Source organism: Dryobates pubescens, chromosome 1 (assembly GCF_014839835.1).
Source record: "Dryobates pubescens isolate bDryPub1 chromosome 1, bDryPub1.pri, whole genome shotgun sequence".
Taxonomy (NCBI): Eukaryota; Metazoa; Chordata; class Aves; order Piciformes; family Picidae; genus Dryobates; species Dryobates pubescens.
Window position 1 is genome coordinate 29420982 of NC_071612.1, and position 19682 is coordinate 29440663.

The 19682-nt window shown below is 46.8% G+C and overlaps 1 protein-coding gene across 2 annotated transcripts in view; it reads left to right on the top strand.

Annotated features, from left to right (window-relative positions):
- Window positions 1-923: 923 nt before the first annotated feature.
- Window positions 924-19682, top strand: part of GRID2 (glutamate ionotropic receptor delta type subunit 2) — a 1073619-nt gene continuing 1054860 nt past the window's right edge. Inside the window, exon 1 of one of the 2 annotated variants that reach the window (XM_054163312.1) lies at window positions 924-1193. In XM_054163312.1, coding sequence (XP_054019287.1) covers window positions 1106-1193 — 88 coding nt within the window. In that variant the 5' untranslated portion in view covers window positions 924-1105. The remainder of the gene's footprint in view (window positions 1194-19682) is intronic. The other variant, XM_054163301.1, reaches the window with a different exon arrangement.

Genomic DNA, 19682 nt, shown 5'->3' on the forward strand with positions numbered 1-19682 from the left:
CCCTAATATATTTTTAGGTTGTATGCACTCCTGTCTAGGTCTCTTCCTTAGTCCCAGATGAAGATTTCAAGGGAGATGAGAGCTCTGTTTTGCTTCTCCCTTGTATTGCAGATAGGGGGAGGAGGCGGTTATTAGAGAGAAGCGGTCTCGCTCGGTCTCTCTGTTTCTCCCTCTCTGGCTGATAGCACTTATCTCTCGCTCTCTTTCCTTCTCCTAGGTGATCCATTTCTAGGCAACGTTCTGGCTGGTGCCGGAGCTGCCAGCTCTCTCTGCATCCCACCAGCAAAGCAAGCTCCAAAAGCAACCTGCAGACCATCATCTGCTTTCCTCTGCTTTCCTTGCTCCGGGTACTCCTCCTCTCGCTCCTGCTCTGTCCAACCAGTACCTTGCGCGACAGAGCCAGCACGCTGGGCTTGATTTGCAGATCTCCAGTTGTGGGAAGCATTTTTTTTTTTCCCCAAGCGAAGGGTGGGGGGAAATCTCTGCATTACTATCTGCATTACCTTGAAGTTCACTTTTGGTTTTGGCCTCCGGGGAGGCTTTTCCTGCAGGAATCTGGTTGCTGGAAGAGGGATCGCCTGTTCTCCCCGTTGCCCGCTCCTCCCCCCTCGCTGAAGGCGAGCTATTTGCTGCGGGCTCCTGGGGCTTCTCTGGCCAAGAGGGTTTGTGTGTGTGTGCTTGTGTGTGCGTGTCTGCGTGCGTGTGTGTGTGAGAGCGTGTGCGTGGTGTGGGTTGGAAGTTGCTGTGCAGCAGCCGGGACCGAGCGGATCCCTGGACCCGGCGGAAGGATGGGGATGGTCTGACCAGCAGAGGCGTCTGCTGCCCGTGGCGGCGCCCGGGCTGGATGGATTTGCTGCCGGCGCTCCCAGCAACTCTGGTGCTGCCCAGGAGCCCCCCGAAGTGACGCGGGGTTTCGCCGAGAAGAGAGGCGCTCCGAGCCCCGGGCTCGCCGCCTGCCCAGCCGCGGCTGCTCGCCAGCCCCCGGGATTTACACGGTTCTCCGGCGGCAGCTCAAACTCTTGGGTTTCCTCCGCCGCGCTATCCTCCGCGGTGGCACCGTTTGGCGAAGAGATCTGTTGTTATAAAGCCTGGACCTCCGGAGGAGATGGAAGTTTTTTCCCTCATCCTGGTCGTGTCCGTCTGTTGGACTCGAACCTGGAAAGCGGCTATTGCGGATTCAATCATTCATATCGGTAAGGGGGTGCTGCGTCTGCTGGTACTGCTGGACACTTTTCCAGCTCTCCTTTGCAACCTTCTTTCTCTTGGCAGGCTTCCCTCCCTCCCCCCGCAGCCCCCGCTGTCTTTTTGCCTTATTCGCTTGTTGGGGTTATTTTGTTTGTTTGTTCCCCTCTTATAATTGCTTTCCACCAGGCTGTTAAGCGTCCTCCTTTCCCCTTACCGCTGTGTGTAAAGGTTTCTTGCCGACGGGGTGTATGCATGCTTTAGACCTTGAGGTTTCAAGCTGATGATAATCTGGTGGGGGGCGCAGGGCTCGGGCGCTTCTCTGGTCTTTCCCCGTAGCCCCTCAGCTCCAGTTTGCCTTCTCCCTGCTCCGACTCGCCCGCGGGCTGGGGGGACCCCGAGCCTCTCCGTATTTCCCGCACCACCGTGACAGCCACGCAAAGCCCCTTCCTTTTCCTTCCTCCGAACCCCGCACCCCATCCCGCCTTCCTCTCCCGCGGCGGAACAGGTGGTTTGGCAACGTGAGCGCTTCCCTTCCCGCGGGCGGGCGGCCACAGGGGCGGGGGGGAAGGGAGGGCACCGGCCGCCACCGTGCCCCCCGGCCCCTCTGCCCGCCGGCCGAGCATCTCCTGGGGCCGCGGCGCCCTGCAAAGGGTAGCGGCCTCCCCCGCTGCCGGCGGGTGCAGGGCGGATGGAGGAGGGAGCAGCTGGCAGCGGCGGCGGGGCCCCCGCTCCCGACTGCGGTGGGGCAGCTCGGGTGATGCCTGCGCTCGGCGCTGCCCAGGCACGGCGCTGCCCGCACTCCCAGGCGGAGGGAAGGCGCCGGGCTTCCCCTCAGCCGCTCGTCTCCGCTCTCTCCCCGCTCTCGGGAGCCATCCCCGGCCCGGCAGCCCTCTCTGGCGCCGGGCGCATCCCTGGGAAGCGCTAAGCCCTGCCGCCGAGCAGCGTTTTGCGCCTGCCACTGGCGAGCGCGGTCCGGGGCTCCCCCTGCGCCGGCCGGAGGTGCGCGGGGAGGGGAGAGGCGAAGGGGAGGAGAGGAGGGCGCTTCCCCCGCGGCCGTTTGCCCATCTGCAGGCCCAGCACGCAGGCAGAGAGGGGGCCTGGAAGCGCGGGGGCGGCCGGCCGGCGTCGCTCTGGCTCGGGGAGGGTGCATTCGGGGGCAGGGTCCCGCCGGGGTTTTAGGGAGGTCCGCGGTGTGGTGCTGGCTCCGGCCGTGGGGCAGCTGCTTCCCTCCCTGTGGTTGGCTTTATAAATATGTCTGCCGGTGCCTGTCGTGGGGATCCATGGCGGGTTTCTGTGGAAGGGGGAGCGGGAAGAGCGTGTGGAAAGCCCGGCCGTCAGGAGCTTTCCTGTAGGACACCGAGGTCTGGGCAGAGACGAGCGAGCCCTTCGTGTGAGCCTCCCCACCCCCGAGCCCCGGGGCTGCCGCTCCCCTTGGGTACCGCAACTTTATCGGGGTCAGCCCTTGGAGCTGTGTGCGACGGGAGCATCAAATATTGCACGGGGGAGGCAGAGCTTTAATGCCCTCCTTTTAAAGCGAGAAGGACTTTTTTTGCTTTTCTTTCTTGTTTTTTTTCTTCTTTTTTTCTTTTTTTCCGCCGGCTGTAGACTGGTTAAAGCAACTCTACGAGACGGTTACGTCTTTAGGGTTTGTTGGGAGCTTGTAACAAACAGATCAGATCTTATTTAGTGGGAAATTTTGACTGTGTAGCAGGTGAGGAATTTCTTTGCAGTCCCCTGCCTGACATCCTCCTATCTAAAGCAGCGTTGCCTGGTGAGCTGTGTGCCTTTGCACCAGCATCAAGGGAGGCAACAGCTTTTCTGTCGGTTAATGACAGTTTCGTGGTGTTTCACTTGTTTGTATCTGATGAGTGCAACGCATTTTGCCACTAATGTGTTTTATTATGCTGTTAGTGATCAGATGCATCAACACAGTAAATCCTCATTGAAAGCAAAATAATACCAAAGTAGTTGCTTCTTACAATTAATTTGTCTGGAGAGGCAATTAGTACAGTTGACAAGGGGATTATCTCTTTTTATAGACTGGTTTATGTTGCTATGAAAATGGCAAACTGATAATTGTTACTGAGGGCTTTAAATCGACTAAAATGAATACGCTGAAAATTAATGACCTGAAATTAGAACTATTTTAACACTAAATGACTAGGCAGCTAAATGTTCCAACTTGTACAGCCTACCAATGAAAATTTGGCCCCTAGTAACAGTGCTCTTGTTTGGTGACCTGGATGTTCAGCCACTTGTACTTGGGTATAAAATATTTACCATAAGTAATAAGCTGCATTTATTATATGAGTTAGCAAAAGCAGTAGCAGGGTACTCTATGAACATCTTTCAACTACAGAAGAATTCACAAAGCCAAAGGAAAAAAAAAAACACTCAGCTCAAGGGTAAAAAAAAAAAATCTACCAGTGGTAGCACTGATGCTTTAAGCAACAAACAAAAGAAATGCATTATCTTTTTTCCCCTATCTCTCTGAGATATTAAAGTGGGAAATATCTTCCCATGTTTGGGGGGTGGGGGAAGGTGGTCATAAGAACCAACACCTTACCTGTGCATCCCCTTTTCCTGCTAGCACACACTTTGGCAGTATAATGCTCTAACTCTTGCTTGCCTGCCTGTTTGATGTGTCCCCTGTAAAGGGCTGCGTGCTGTGTGGAAGTGTGTGGCCAGCCATCTCTTGCACAACGACCAAAAACCTGTTACGATTTAGTGAGTAGAGATTAACGACTTGGTGATGCCAGGGGAAGTGTGGTGCCTGGTATTTATCTGGGGTATGCTTTTTGTCATACTTCTGTCTTCTTACAGCTGCTGCTTTTGATCATTAGAGCAGGTCTGTGTGCAAATGCACACGTTTGAAAATCAATGTTTTACCCAATCATATTTTCTGCATTGCTAGGGCTACTTACGGTCCGTATCTTTCTGCTGCCCTGCTATTAGAAATAGGAACTGGCAGTTCAGAAAGGCTGCATTAAGCAGTCTGGTGAAAATGATGAAATGAATCAACTCCACTGTAGTTTTCCTTACATATACATACATATATATATATATATATACATAAAAAAAAGGTGCAGGGTTACCATGTCAAAACTGTGCAGTTCTGTATGATGCTGCTTCTCTCAACCCATGCATTGATTGAGTAATTTCATCAGCCCCACATTACTTGATTGCTTAGAAGTTTCCTAATGATCTGTATGCTGTAGGAAGAATCTGAAAGCCGTGAGTGGAATGACAATGATTTTGTGTTTTATGAGGCTATTCAAAAAGTCGCTCTGATTTATGTAGCTTGAAAGCTCCAAAGTCTTTGAGATTAGCCACGCTGCCTGATATTTTCTTCATACATCAGTCGTCCCACACTCCTCACTCCCTAAACAGGAGTTTAGAACAGTGCTTTAATTAAGCAGGGATTAGGTGGCATTCCTTGTCAACTGCACAATTTGTGTGTGCTTTGTGTCTTCTGCAGCTGATAGTCTCAGACTTTTGTATTTTGTACTTTGTGCTGGTTTTTACTCCTCTTGTCATGTGCCTGGTAATGCAGCTCTGTGTGTGTATGGATTTTCTGTTGTTCCTATATAAACACCTATGGAAAGGTGTGCATTAGATGCAGCAGTCACATAGTATGGTACAAGAGCTTTTGCTAGAAAAATACAGTGAAGTGTCTTTCAAGGCTAATTCATTGCAGCAGTCTGCAGCCATAGCTCAGACACCCTGATTACTTCAAGCTGGGTGTTTTTTATGTTTATCAGTGGCTTCAGTCATCTGTAGTGAAGTTGTGCACAGCCCTCAGCTTTCTTACTTTCAATGGCAAATTCAGAAATACAGACAAAATGTAGTTATGTGCTTTTACATCTACACCTTTGCTTTAGATATGTACGTATGTACATAAATATGCATATAAAAATATATATATTTATATATACACAGATAGGCTTTTTGTATATGCATAGTTAGATATAGATGATATACATATAGATACACATATAGATAAAGATACACCTATAGATAAAGATACATATGTGTGTGTATATATATTTATGAACTTTTTGGTTTAGTTTATACTCTCCTCCCCCACCTCTACCCCATCCCCCCCCGGGGGAAGAATTTAGAACTTGTCTTCCCTTATTCCACTCAGTTTTTAGTTTTCCAAGCAGGACTGCTGCATTCCATGTTAGGCATGTTCCCAGCATTGCTGAGTCCTGATTTTTGGCTCATACTTTTAACCTCATACTTCTAAGTTCATTTGTACCATGGAAAATAACAATGCCAGGGCAATTCCAATGTGGGGTCTGTTGCTTAGTTCTTTTGTTGATATTGGTAGTGCCCTTAAAATGCAATTTATTTGTTTATTTGGTAAGTGAAAGGGAGTCTCCTAGCTTGGTGGAACAGATGTCTCCATTTCTTCTTGTAAGCTGGTGTACTACAATGTGGCTTGGCTTGTATTGTGTTGTGCACTGGTAATAGGAATTTAATTAGCTGTACTGTTGCTAAAGCCTCATTAGAAGGTATGTAGCATACGTGATTGTAAAGCAGAGGGTAAGCAAGCAATATAGATTTATTAACGCCAAGTAAATCTCCATGTGCCAGCAGTGTCTGCAGAGGAGCCTTGAGGTCTCTGCCCTCCTCTAGAACGTGCAAGGTTACTCATTTACTTTAAACACAGCTACAAATGAAGGCCTGGAATGCAGCCTGCAGCCTGCTGGCTTAGGAGCCAGTAGGTTCTGCTAGGAAGTGCATCGTACTTCAGTGCACACTGTGCATGACGTGCTCCATGTTTCTGTGTGTGCCCTATCTTGAGCTCTCTCCCAGGTGCTGAGATTTGTGACAGTATTTCCATCCCTCTGGATGTGTTTGGTGCAGTTACTCTGCAGCTGAAAGGGCTAATTTTGCGTGCCATAGATTACAGCTTGCTGTCCTCCAAAGGCACGTTTGCCATTAGGTGTCACTGCTTTCTGGAGTGTTTCTTACTGATTATCCAGAGTCTGTCATAATCTGGGTGCGGGTTGCTTAGCTGACTTCAGAAAATTTTCAACTGAGCTCATGGATTGCTGACTGCAGCAGGTGCAGTCAGTGCATGTTCTTAAATAATTCTTAGAGTTATTTCAAGTTCTTTGTCCTTGATAAAGACAAAGGGGGAAGAAAAAAAAAAACCACCACCCAGCCATTCATTTCCAAGCGGTGTCCTAACAAATGACTGACATGGCAATCACTGTGCTGCTGTGTGCTTTCAGATGACAACTTATGGATGCACAGAGCCTTTATTCTCACAATGCCAGCTCCCAAAAAACACACTGGAGGAAAGTCCTTTAAGACTGCGACTGCATAAACCTACCAACTAAGGTTCATTTAACTTAATGAACAAAGGCATTAAGTATGGTTCTCTTCCACTCCCTGGCCCTGTAAAGCAAGTGGTATTGGCAGGAGATGACTTTTGTAAGCCATTAGGTTACTCCCTAGATACAGACTTGAAGTTACATAATTCTCTTCTGTTTGATATATAGCTATCTATAATCTGCCACGACAGTCTGGTTTTAATGAAATTTATTGGAGGCTTTTGCCTTTTGAGCTTGGTATTCTTACTCTGTCACTGCTACTCCATTGCTTGGGGTTTGGTTTTTCTTTCCTTTTTTCCAGCACACTAACAATGATTTTATACATAGCTTATGTGAAACACTAGTTCAACTTGGCAATCAGTTTCTAGTTAATTTGCCTAATTAACTGGATAACATATGACTGCATGGTAAAACTCTTCTCATTCCCAGAGTCTCAACAATTAGCTTATGTTTTGTATTTTCAGTGATTAAAACACTTACTAGACATAGGCAGTTGCTGGTGCTCTTTGCACTTAAGAGTGATGGATAGGAAAAGGAAACACTATTCACCCAGTATTCACCAAACGACCTGTATTCTGACCACAGGTGAGAAAATAATCAAACTCTGAAATGATTCAAGGATATTACAATGCATGATAGCTTGGTATGTTGCTAATTGTTGACTTCAGGTCATAGAATCACAGAATTGTCAGGGTTGGAAGGGACCTCAAGGATCAGCCAGTTCCAACCCCCCTGCCATGGCCAGGGACACCTCACACCACAGCAGGTTGCTCACAGCCACATCCAGCCTGGCTGCAAAAACCTCCAGGCATGAGGCTGCCACCACCTCCCTGGGCAACCTGTGCCAGTCTCTCACCACCCTCATAGGGAAGAACTTCTTCCTAGCATCCAATCTGAATCTACCCACTTCTAGTTTTGCTCCATCCTCCCCAGTCCTATCACTCCCTGGCAACCTCAAAACACACTTAAGGAGGCAAACTACCTTTCTGCATCTGCAAAGTCAGATGTCATGACTTGTTTTGTTGGTTTGGTTTAGGTTTTTGTGTGTGTGGTTATTTTTGGGGGGGCTTTTTGTTTTTTTTTTAGTTGAATGTGAATTCCAGAAGAAATAAGTTGTTCTTTAAGCTAGTGAAATTGGAAGAAAAGTTTTATTTCAGGCAGACCTGGCATGTCTGTCACGCAGCTCCACACCTGTGTGCCCTACAGGCCTTACTGTCCAGTTCATGGCTTCTGTCATACTGACCCCCCTCTCACACAGCCCCAGATAGCCTCCTTCGGTTTTGCTATCTAGAAGTGCCCAGAGGCAGGGATGATGGTCAGAGACCAACAGTAAAGCATAAGACACAGTTTGCTGTCAAACTGTTGTAGTGGCTGGGGACAGGGCATGAAAGCTCATGTTTCTCTGGGGCATTTTATACCCTAGACTGACTGACTAGCAACTGCCTTCCTACCTGGCTTCTTGGATACAGATGCAATTCCTTTCCTTCTGTGATGTTATTTTATTTTCTTGCACCATCTGCTAAGACCGCTGGCATCTAGGAGTTGACCTATTGCTGGCAGTCATCACCAAAATGAGCTATATTGGCAGTGCTGGCCATGGTGTTTTCTTGCTGGTCTAGGCTAGTAGGTGGCATCGGAGCAGGTGCCATCCTGAGCAGTGTGATGCTTGGCACAGAATATGTGCTAAATGCATGTTAAGTAAGTGTGGTGCTATGCTGGCTAAATCATCCTCAACACCAGGTAAGGAAGACCTGGGCAAAACCTTCTGGACACAGTCTTTAGCTGGCTCATGGATTTGAAACAGCACTGCACATGGAGAAGAGGAGGCTCTCAGGAGACCTTTTTGTGGCTTTCCAGTGTCTGAAGGGGGCTACAATAAAGCTGGGGAGGGACTTTTTAGGATGTCAGAACTAGGGGGAATGGAAAAAAAAAATAGAAATGGGTAGATTCAGATTGGATGTTAGGAAAGAAGTTGTTCCCCACGAGGGTGGTGAGAGACCGGCACAGGTTGCCCGGGGAGGTGGTGGCAGCCTCATCCCTGGAGGCTTTTGCAGCCAGGCTGGATGTGGCTGTGAGCAACCTGCTGTAGTGTGAGGTGTCCCTGCCTGTGGCAGTGGGGTTAGAACTGGCTGATCCTTGAGGTCCCTTCCAACCCTGACAATTCTGTGATCCTAAGAGGAAGTGCAGTTGTCTCCCACTGCAAAGTAGAATTTGTGTTCTTGATATAGTAATTTTGAACATGGAGACTAAAATGGAAGCATTTGGAGGAGCTGATGAGGAAAAAGTATCTTTCTGTTTTTGTGTGGTGTGGCAATTTTAGGCTGTGCCTAGGAAAAGATTCCACAGATTGAGTAGAAAAGTGATAGAATGTAAATAAATTATTATTGGATGTAAAATGCAAAACAATAGAATACATAGAATAAACCAGGTTGGAAGAGACCTTCAAGATCATCGCGTCCAACCCATCAACCAATCCAACACCGCCCAAGCAACTAACCCACGGCACCAAGTACCCTGTCAAGTCTTCTCCTAAAAACCTCCAGTGATGGCGACTCTACCACCTCCCCAGGCAGCCCATTCCAATGTGCAATCACTCTTTCTGTATAGAACTTTTTTCTAACATCCAGCCTGAACCTCCCCTGGCGCAGCCTGAGACTGTGTCCTCTTGTTATGATAATGATAATTATGATTAGGTCTAAATGATAAGGTCTAAATAATCCCAGTGGTCTGATTAATAACATAAAGTTAGTTGTGTAAATTAACTCTTTGCTGCTTCTTTGCTCCAGCAGATACTACCTCGTTGTTTGCTGACCTTGGCTGCGTTCTTTGATGTGGCTGAGTCCTAATAAGCTACTCTCTGCTTTTCTTTTTTCTCTTGTCCCGTGTACAGGGGGGAAGAGCAGGGAGCTGTTGGCAACCCCCTGGTTTTGTCCAGGGGGCTTCTTGTGTTTATAAATTGTAAATACACATTAATATTTTATATTTTGTGCATATTCATTGCATTTCATATTTCCAGGCTGTAGTTTTGCTTGTGAATAGAGCTTCATTTGCCTCCATCTTAGCTAGTCTGGCAATTTTATTTTGGGGAGCAATTTCAAGCCACCACAGAGGGACTTGAGTCTCTTCCGTGAGGATCAGCAGGGCAGTTGTCTCTGCTGTTCTTTATTGTAGCAGCCAGGCTTTGGTTTCTTTCTACTGTTAGCCAAGCAGTTGTGAGATGGAGCATGGAAGGCTTCTCTTGCGTCTGCAGCCGTCATAATTAATAATGTTTTATGTGGCTTGGAGAGTTATAACTGATCTGTGTAACAGGGAGGATGCAGGCTGAAATGGAAGGCTAGTAGATTAAATGTGCTGCTGTTTGGATGAGAGTTATGAAACTTGGCCAGGGGATCACCTTCCAGTTGTGCAGTGCTGTGATTTTGTAAGGTTGGGAATTTATAGGCTAGTTTCAGTGATAATGTAAGTAATTCAGAGAAGGAGGCACTTTGTGCTCTGTATTGTACCACACACTGCGCTTCAGCTGCAGAGTCTCGTTCCTGCTTTGGTCTAGGGTAGCCACAGCAACTCAAGGAAAGGATATTCTGGAGGCTCAAATCTTTGCATTAAAAAAAACCCCAACCAAACACATAAAAATTGACCCCTAATGAGAGAGGATGATACAGCAAGTACAGTGTTCCTGGGAAGCATTAAAGTTACAATGGAGTGAGGTGGGAGAGAGACATACTGCAGTTCTAGTCAGCTGTAAACTGATGGATTTGTAAGTGCAGGGGGAGAGCTAAAGTACATCTCCGTTGCATACATTACTTCTGCAGTGATGAGGGGGGAGGGTGGGAAAAAAAGATAAAAGGGGAAAAAGTTTCCAGAGAGTTATGCTAGGTTTATCTGACAAGCTCTGCTCAAGAGGGAATTGAAAAAGAAAATGAGTGAAAATGCAAGGAGGAAAGGAAAATAAGATATCAAAGGCAGTACTGCAGAGTACTGTCAGTGTACAGCCAGCGCACGGTGCAGGCAGTGTTAAATGGCAAGAGGAAGGTGGTAGCTGTGACTGGTTATATTACAATGTGCAGATGTCTCCCTTTCACTCTCCTTGCTTTGTCATGTCCTTGTATTCTAAGTTCATGCCACGTTGTGGTGGTTGCTGTGTTCTGTATCCTTAAATATATGTCCTTTTCTGTCCAGGAAGAATAAAACTAAGCATACCATTTGGACAGATAAAACTGCTCTTTATTCCTCTGGAATTCCATTGATTTGACCTCTTTTGATGCATACCTTCAAAAATTGATTATCACAGAATCATAGCATTGTCAGGTTTGGAAGGGACCTCAAGGATCAGCCAGTTCCAACCTCCTGCCATGGGCAGGGACACCTCACACTACAGCAGGTTGCTCACAGCCACATCCAGCCTGGCTGCAAAAGCCTCCAGGGATGAGGCTGCCACCACCTCCCTGGGCAGCCTGTGCCAGTCTCTCACCAGCCTCATGGGGAAAAACTTCTTCCTAACATCCAAGTTGAATCTACCCACTCCTAGTTTTGCTCCATCCCCCTGAGTCCTATCACTACCTGACATCATGCTTTAGGCTTAGACCTTCTTCAGCTCTCCCTTTTGGAACTGTATAGACCCAAGCAGTGTTGCAGGCTATCCACTAATATTTAGTGCACTGCTCAGGTACTACTTAAAGTTCCAGTTCCATGCTATAGGTTAATAACAAGCAATGGGCTCTGTGTTAATGCATGCAATGTATAATCATGTGGGTATTAGTAATCAGAGGGATTATTTTTGCAAATATGTAGCTAGATTGTTCCTTAAGTTGGGGATGACAACAGTTTTCACCTTAAGTGACAACACAGAGATTGGGGAGGCTTTGCCCTTAGAGTCAGGAACTTGTACTGTGAATACAAAACAGGAAATGGCACCCCACTTAAGTAAAAAAGTGAAAAAAGAGGGCTTGGATCTCTCTGCAGATCAGGCAGTTTGTACAACAGGAGGCAAAGTTGCAAATCCTGTGGCATCCTTTGAGAGACAAATTCATTCGTGTTTGTGAATGATCACTCAGATGCAGAGGAATGAAAGCACAGAGATATGGCTACAAGGATGTCCTGGCAGGTGTGGTGTGGCGATCACAGGCTAAGAGGATGTTAGGGGTTGGAAGGGACCTCTGGAGATCTTTGGGTCCAACCCCCCTGCCAGAGCAGGACCATAGAGTCCAAAAAGAGACTGGAAGAGGCACTCAGTGCCATGGTTTAGTTAATTAGATGGTAGAATAGAATAGAATAGAATAGAATAGAATAGAATAGAATAGAATAGAATAGAATAGAATAGAACAGAACAGAATTAGCCAGGTTGGAAAAGACCTTTGAGATCATCAAGCCCAACCCATCACCAACACCATCTAATCAACTAACCCATGGCAGCAGGTGCCTCATCCAGTCTCTTCCTAACCACCTCCAGTGATGGTGACTCAACTACCTCCCTGGGCAGCACATTCCAATGGCCAATCTCTCTTGCTGGGAAGAACTTCTTCCTTACCTCCAGCCTAAACCTCCACTGGCACAGCTTGAGAGTGTGTCCTCTTGTTCTGGTGCTGCTTGCCTGGGAGAAGGATGCTTGGTTGTATGGTTTAGTTGATTGGGTGGTGTCAGATGATAGGTTGGACATGATGATCTCGAAGGTCTCTTCCAACCTGGTTAATTCTATTCTATTCTATTCTATTCTAAGAGACCAACCCCCTCCTGGCTACAACCTCCCTTCAGGGAGTTGGAGAGAGCAATAAGGTCTCCCCTGAGCCTCCTCTTCTCCAGGCTAAGCAACCCCAGCTCCCTCAGCCTCTCCTCACAGGGCTGTGCTCCAGACCCCTCCCCAGATTTGTTGCCCTTCTCTGGACACCTTCCAGCATCTCAACATCTTTCCTAAACTGAGGAGCCCAGAACTGGACACCGGACTCAAGGTGTGGCCTGACCAGTGCTAAGCAGAGGGCAGAATGACCTCTCTGCTCCTGCTGGCCACACTGTTCCTGATGCAGGCCAGGATGCCCTTGGCCTTCTTGGCCACCTGGGCACACTGCTGGCTCATGTTCAGCCTACCATCAACCAGTACCCCCAGGTGTTGGGTGATAGGTTGGACTTCATGTTGTCAAAGGTTTTTTCCAACCTGGTTAATTCTGTATTCTGTATTTTTGTAAAGATGCATACCCTCATGGCTCTCTGGTTTGAACAAATGTTTCATAGTGCAGTTTTGTGAGAAGCCTAGGTCTAAAGGAAAGAGCCCTTTTTGGGAAAGTGGAACAATATCTGTTAAAAAAAAAATGCCCTACTTTGTTTAAAAGAGATATTTAAATATAATCAGTGATTCCAAAAGCATCTGCAGCCTCATTAGTCAGCCATGCGGTTTCTAGAACGTTATTGAAATATCATTGAAACACTCTGGAGAAGTTGTTTTCCAACTCATTGGAGCAGCCTTCTTGGTGTGGAATTGGATTACTTCCTAGTATTCTGGCCTGTCTGCCAGATTTGTGCCCCTCTGCAAAGATCACAGCTCACAGGATGTCAGGGGTTGGAGGGAACCCAAAGAGATCATTGAGTCCAACCCTCCTGCCATAGCATGACCATACAATCTAGCTCAGGTCACACAGGAACACATCAGACAGGCCTTGAAAGTCTCCAGAGAAGGAGACTCCACAACCTCTCTGGGCAGCCTGTTCCAGTGCTCTGGGGCCCTCACAGTGAAGAATTTCCTCCTTGTCTTGAGGTGGAACCTCCTGTGCTGCAGCTTGCATCCATTGCTCCTTGTCCTATCACAGCGCACAAGCAAGCAGAGCCTGTGCCCTCTCTCCTGAACCCCAGCCCTCAGATATTTATAGACATTTATTAAATCCCCTCTCAGTCTTCTCTTCTCCAGACTAAACAGCCCCAGGTTCTGAGTGCAGTACTCAAGATGAGGTCTCACCAGGGCAGAGTAGATCATCCAGGCTGTGTCAGATCAAATAGCTGAGGGGAATGATTAGGAGAAAAGGCTGTCCCATATCTAATGTATAAGCCAGACAGGGAATGCTCAGTGGCTGTTCTTGGTGTCATCATCCCAGTGAGAATAGGAGCTCACAAGTGAAAAACAGCATGAGTTGGCAAGAATCAAAGCCTCATTGCAGGGTTGGCTGCAGGAGAGATGCTCTGGGAGCAGCAGCACTGTAGAAACGCTTCTAGCAGGGAAGGCTTCTGGTGGGGAAGGCTTCTGTGCTGGCGGTTTGGAAGGTGGTGAAGGGTTCTGGTTAGCAGTGGTGGGAGTTAGCTGGGTGATGAAAGGATACAGGAATCCTTTGGAGTGGGGTACCCTGGGTGATGGCCAGGCCTGCTTTGTAAGAGTCCAGGATGCTCCCAGGGAATATTGATGTGTGTTGGAGTCTTGGGCTTTAGATCATTGGAGCAGATACATATGCGTGCATATGAGGAAAGTTGGGAAGTCCAAAGGAGTGAGGCACTGGAATGGTTCAAAAGTTACTGAAAAGAATAATAATTTAATGCAGATGATGTTTTGAGAACAATACATCCAGAAGACAATAATCTTACACACATCTCTAAATTATAGATTAGAAAATATATAGTTTCTCCTCCTCCTCTAGTTTTACTGTAAAGCATTTTATTTGTGTGGCAGATCTTACTGTTTTCCCTTCAGCTGAAAATAATACCTGGCTACTTTACAGGGAAACAAGATCCATTTGATCCTTGCATTGCCTGGTACTCTGGTACCCAGACAGAAACAATGAGCACTGATGTGCCATCTTCCACTCCTCTGCTCCCAGGATAACTCTGAGCGTGATTGTACCTTCCTCTGCCTTAGCATTATCCTTCAGATTAAATAATCTTCCTTTGCTTTCTCTATCTTTGAGTTTGGGGGTTTTGTTGTGTTTATGTTTTTATCCTTCCTTCACCCCTCTGTGTTTATTGCTGCTCTGTACTGTGCCTCCATATAAGCTCAGCCTCTGTGACTGAGTGGGAGGGAGGAATGCACACAGCTACAGCTTCTGCTCCATTGACTTTTGACCTAATTTAGGAAGGAAGGAAAGGGAAAAATAATGCAGAGTGCCTCTGGATGCAAAAGTTGCCACATCTTTCATGGAGTGAGAGGAAGGGCTCTGGTTTTCTCCTCATCTTAAACATCCACATAGCTTGCATGAAAAGTTAGACCTCTATTCAGTGGTGCTCCAGAGAGGTGAGAGGATCTGATTTCCTTCTTATCTTGCTGCATGTGGGCTACTGAGGCTCAAATCTGGGTTTCTGTCAACATTTGCCTTGTCCAACATCCATTCAAAGCCACAAAGGGAATAGAATAGAATAGAATAGAATAGAATAGAATAGAATAGAATAGAATAGAATAGAATAGACCAGACCAGGTTGGAAGAGACCTTCAAGATATCACGTCCAACCTAACATCCAGCACCACCTAATCAACTAAATCATGGCACCAAGCATCCTGTCAAGTCTCCTCCTGAACACCTCCAATGATGGTGACTCCACCACCTCCCTGGGCAGCCCATTCCAATGGGCAATCACTCTCTGTGTAAAACCTCCTCCTAACCTCCAGCCTAAACCTCCCCTGGTGCAGCTTGAGACTGTATCCTCTTGTTCTGGTGCTGGTTGCCTGGGAGAAGAGACCAACCTCTGCCTGTCTACAACCTCCCTTCACTTAGTTGTAGAGAGCAATAAGGTCACCCCTGAGTCTCCTCCTCTCCAGGCTAAGCAACCCCAGCTCCCTCAGCCTCTCCTCATAGGGCTTGTGTTCCAGACCCGTCCCCAGCTTTGTTGCCCTTCTCTGGACACCTTCCAGCATCTCAACATCTTTCCTAAACTGAGGGGCCCAGAACTGGACACAGTGGCACAGCCACTGGGTCAGCCACTGACTTGCATTTCCTCTGAATGAAATAGATGAAGACTTGGGGGATAATAGACTTTAATTTATTTTTCAATGTCTGAGATCAATGATCTCTAATGACTGGGCTGAATGATGTAATGGGAGGAGGAAGAGGTAAATATTTCTTCAGGGGAAGCTAGATAATGATAGCATTTGGAAAATGGTATTGCTGAAGATCACCCCCTGCAGGATTTGGGACTAAACCAAATTATCCTGTCCTTTAGAGTAGTGTGAGGGACCTTTTAACATTTTTGGTTTTTAAAGGATGCATTGGTCTCCACATTTTTCTAAGGCTGCCAAATGTCCCTGAAGCTATAAGTAATTGTCCCTTTGTGTTGTGTCAAGTAAGGACTACAACTGTTTTTAGAAAATACTAGGTTTATAGACTCCCATCTAGAACATAAGGGGGAGAGAGGCTAACTTTCTACAAGCAAGGGTCTTGCATCATTTTGTACCACAAGCTTGGAGTAACAGGTAGAGTATTGAAATTTTCAGTGTTGGTGCTTTGGAATCTGGAAAGTCATCTCTGTAACCCACATCCCTTCATTCTGCTTGATCTTCTCTTTAGAGCAAGCATTTTCAGTTTTCTTTCTCTCTAAGCTCCAAGCATCTGCAATGATGCTCCTCCTTAGGAAGAACCTCTGCTCTGGTGCTCTGATTCAGCTTCAGTAAGCACAGGGAAGGTGTTTTGTTGTTAGTGTTACTTTAGCAATACAGCTGGGGTTGCTGGCTGCTGTGCACATCACAAGTTCCCCTTGACCATTTTGGATTTTACAGTTTTTAATACTGCTCTTTCAAAGGCCACTTCTCACAACGGTTTGCAGTCAGTGGGCAGCAGCAGATGTAACTGTTGAAATGTCTCTTTTATGGAGGGGTTTGAGGAACATGTCGTGGAGCCATGGCATTCAAATTCCAAACTGTTAACTTAAATGTAATAATGTTCTGACAAAGTGCTACTACCATCTGCTAGTGAGGATTAGCACTAAAAAAATCTTCAGAATTTCCCAGACAGAGCAGAGGAGTTAGGGCATGAAGAGTCCAGCTCTTAAAACTGGCATTTTGGTTCAAGGAGTCACAAACCTTTTGTGGGGACCACTGCCTGATGGAGATTTTGTCACAGTCTCCTACTTGACTTTTAGTTTTGCATCAGAATCCTTTCTATTTACAATCACTTTGCACTCACAGTGCAGTAGCACTTCTGTGGTAGCTAGAAAAGAGTTTGCATGGCAAAACAAGAAGGCAATGTGCTCAGCATGAGTATTTAGGAAGCTTCATTCTATATCGTTGAGCTCTTGTGGACTGAGAGAGTTCTTTGCTTAGTGATTTGGGGTTCTGAACACCCCCTAAACACTCAGCCTTTTCTGTATATGAGAGTCTGTGTACACTTAGAAGATCATCTGATAGAAATGTTCTTGGTAGTAGAATGTGTCCATCCCCAGCTGGACGTGCAGGAATCAGTCAGCATCTAGTAAGAAGAGGGATGGAGCTGGCTTGAATCTCTTCCAAAAGCCAGGGTGACTTACAGATCACAGAATCATAGAATGCACCAGGCCAGAAGGGACCTCCAAAGGTCATCCAGTCTGACCCCTTCTGCAGTCAGCTGGGACATCCCCAACTAGATCAGGTTGCCCAGGGCCTCATCCAGCCTCACCTTGAATACCTCCAGGGCTGGGGCCTCAACCACCTCCCTGGGCGACCTGTTCCAGTGTTCCACCACCCTCATAGTAAAGAACTTGTTCCTAACATCCAATCTCAATCTGCTCTGCTCTAGTTTGAAGCCCTTGTCCCTCATCCTGTCCCTGCAGGCTTTTGCAAACAGTCTCTCTCCATCCTTCCTGTAGCCCCCTTCAGGTACTGGCAGGCTGCTATTAGGTCTCCCCAGAGCTTTCTCTTCTCCAGGCTGAACACCCCCAGCTCCCTCAGCCTGTCCTTGTAGGAGAGCTGCGCCAACCCCTGATCATTCCCATGGTCCTCCTCTGGACCCTCTCCAACAGGTCCAGGCCCTGAGGGTACCAGATCAGATATATGTTAGGAAGTGCTTTCAGTATTAAGGATGCTTTATTCATATTAATGAACATATTAAACCAAATCTTGCATAATATTTAATGAAAGAAGAAGAGAAATTCAGTAATGACGGACTACATGTAGCTGTTGACCCCTTAACTTAAGAAGAGTTTTGAGGATCCATATTAAAAGATACATTTTCTGAAATTTCTAGCTGAGAATAAATGGAAAAATGTGACCAACCAGAAATATTTTTGGTGCCTTTCTCTTTTATGTCTTAAAAATATTCACTGAGTTTTATTATTATTTGCAGTGTTGTGTGAACTACAATAAATGCTCATAAAACACTCTGCAGAAAAGTGTATCCCTTATATACTTTTTACATGAAATAATCACAGATGCACAGAATGTTAGGGGCTGGAAGGGACCTCGAAACCTCATCCAGTCCAACCCCCCCTGCCAGAGCAGGAGCACCTAGAGCAGGTCACACAGAAACACATCCAGGTGGGTTTGGAATATCTCCAGAGAGGGAGACTCCACAACCCCCTTGGAGTTGTGCTCTGTCCAGTGCTCTGTCACCTTCACAGGGAAAAAAAAAAAATCCTCATATTTACATTAAACTTCCTCTGCCTCAGCTTCCACCACTGCCCCTTGTGCTGGCATTGGGCAGCACCCAGCAGAGCCTGGCTCCAGCCTCTGGGCACTCACCCTGCACATCTTTATCAACATGAATGAGGTCACCTCTCAATCTTCTCTTTTTCCTTCCTTGTAAGGAAGATGTTCCACTGCCTTCATCATTTTTCTGGGTCTGTGCTGGACTCTTCCAAGCAGTTTCCTGAGGTCCTTCCTGAACTGAGCAGCTCAGAATACAATGCACAATACTCCAGACACATCCTTACCAGGGCAGAGCAGAGGAGTGCAAGCAGTGTGCACATGTGTGGCTGTGCCTGTTGGTGCAATCTGGTTCACATAGTTAAGACACACTGAGACCAACTCTTCTGAATGATACATCAGTTCCACCTTTTAAAAAAGAAATTATTATTATTATTAATTATTATTACTTACTAATAATTAATAATACATTTGATTTAATATTAATTTTTCCATGCTGGAAGTAAAACTGGAACTGGTAACTCGTATGAAAAGTCAGGTCTCTTTCACTTGTTACTTCAGGTGTCAAGTGCATCATACTGCACCTTGGAAACTCACACTGCTTACCATGACATTTCTTGAGACGAGTCACTATGGAGCCAGGGTAAATGAAAGGCTTTGTGCTGTTTCTTGTTCAGTCCAAGCAACTATGTTGTCTTGTACTACCATTGAGAAGCATTTTGTTTTATCTGATGTCAGAGAAGGAGACACCTTCTATTGTGTTAACAAATGTCTGTCTGAAGCCTGGGGAACGGAGAGTGTTTGTACTGTGAGAATAAGGTCTGATCTTAAGGGTGTTTTTGTCATGCTCTTGCTTTTTTGCTTCAACAGACAGGCTGTTGCAGCACTGACAGATTCAAAGTAGATATGCATAGGAACTGAACTTTATTAAAGGGCAACTTGTGATAGGGCCAGGGAGGGCAATTTCCATCTCATGAATCCTGTTTCTTTTGCTTGCTTTTTTCATATATTTTTTTAAGGACCCAGCTAGTTCTGTAAACAATAAGAATGGGATGGGTTTTACCAGGGCAAGGGAAGGAAGTGCACCAAAGAGGGACCTGGGGGTGTGGGTTGACAGCAGCTGAACATGAGCCAGCAGTGTGCCCAGGTGGCCAAGAAGGCCAATGGCATCCTGGCCAGCATCAGGAACAGTGTGCCCAGCAGGAACAGGGAAGTCATTGTGCCCTGTGCTCATCACTGGTTAGGCCTCACCTTGAGTCCTGTGTCCAGTTCTGGGCCCCTCAGTTCAAGAAGGACATTGAGAGACTTGAACATGTCCAGAGAAGGGCAACAAAGCTGGGGAGGGGTCTGGAGCACAGCCCTGTGAGGAGAGGCTGAGGGAGCTGGGGTTGCTTAGCCTGGAGAGGAGGAGGCTCAGGGGAGACCTTGCTCTCTACAGCTACGTGAAGGGAGGTTGTAGCCAGGTGGGGGTTGGTCTCTTCTCCCAGGCAGCCAGCACCAGAACAAGAGGACACAGTCTCAAGCTGCACTAGGGGAGGTTTAAGCTGGAGGTGAGGAGAAAGTTCTTCCCAGCAAGAGAGATTGGCCATTGGAATGTGCTGCCCAGGGAGGTGGTGGAGTCTCCATCACTGGAG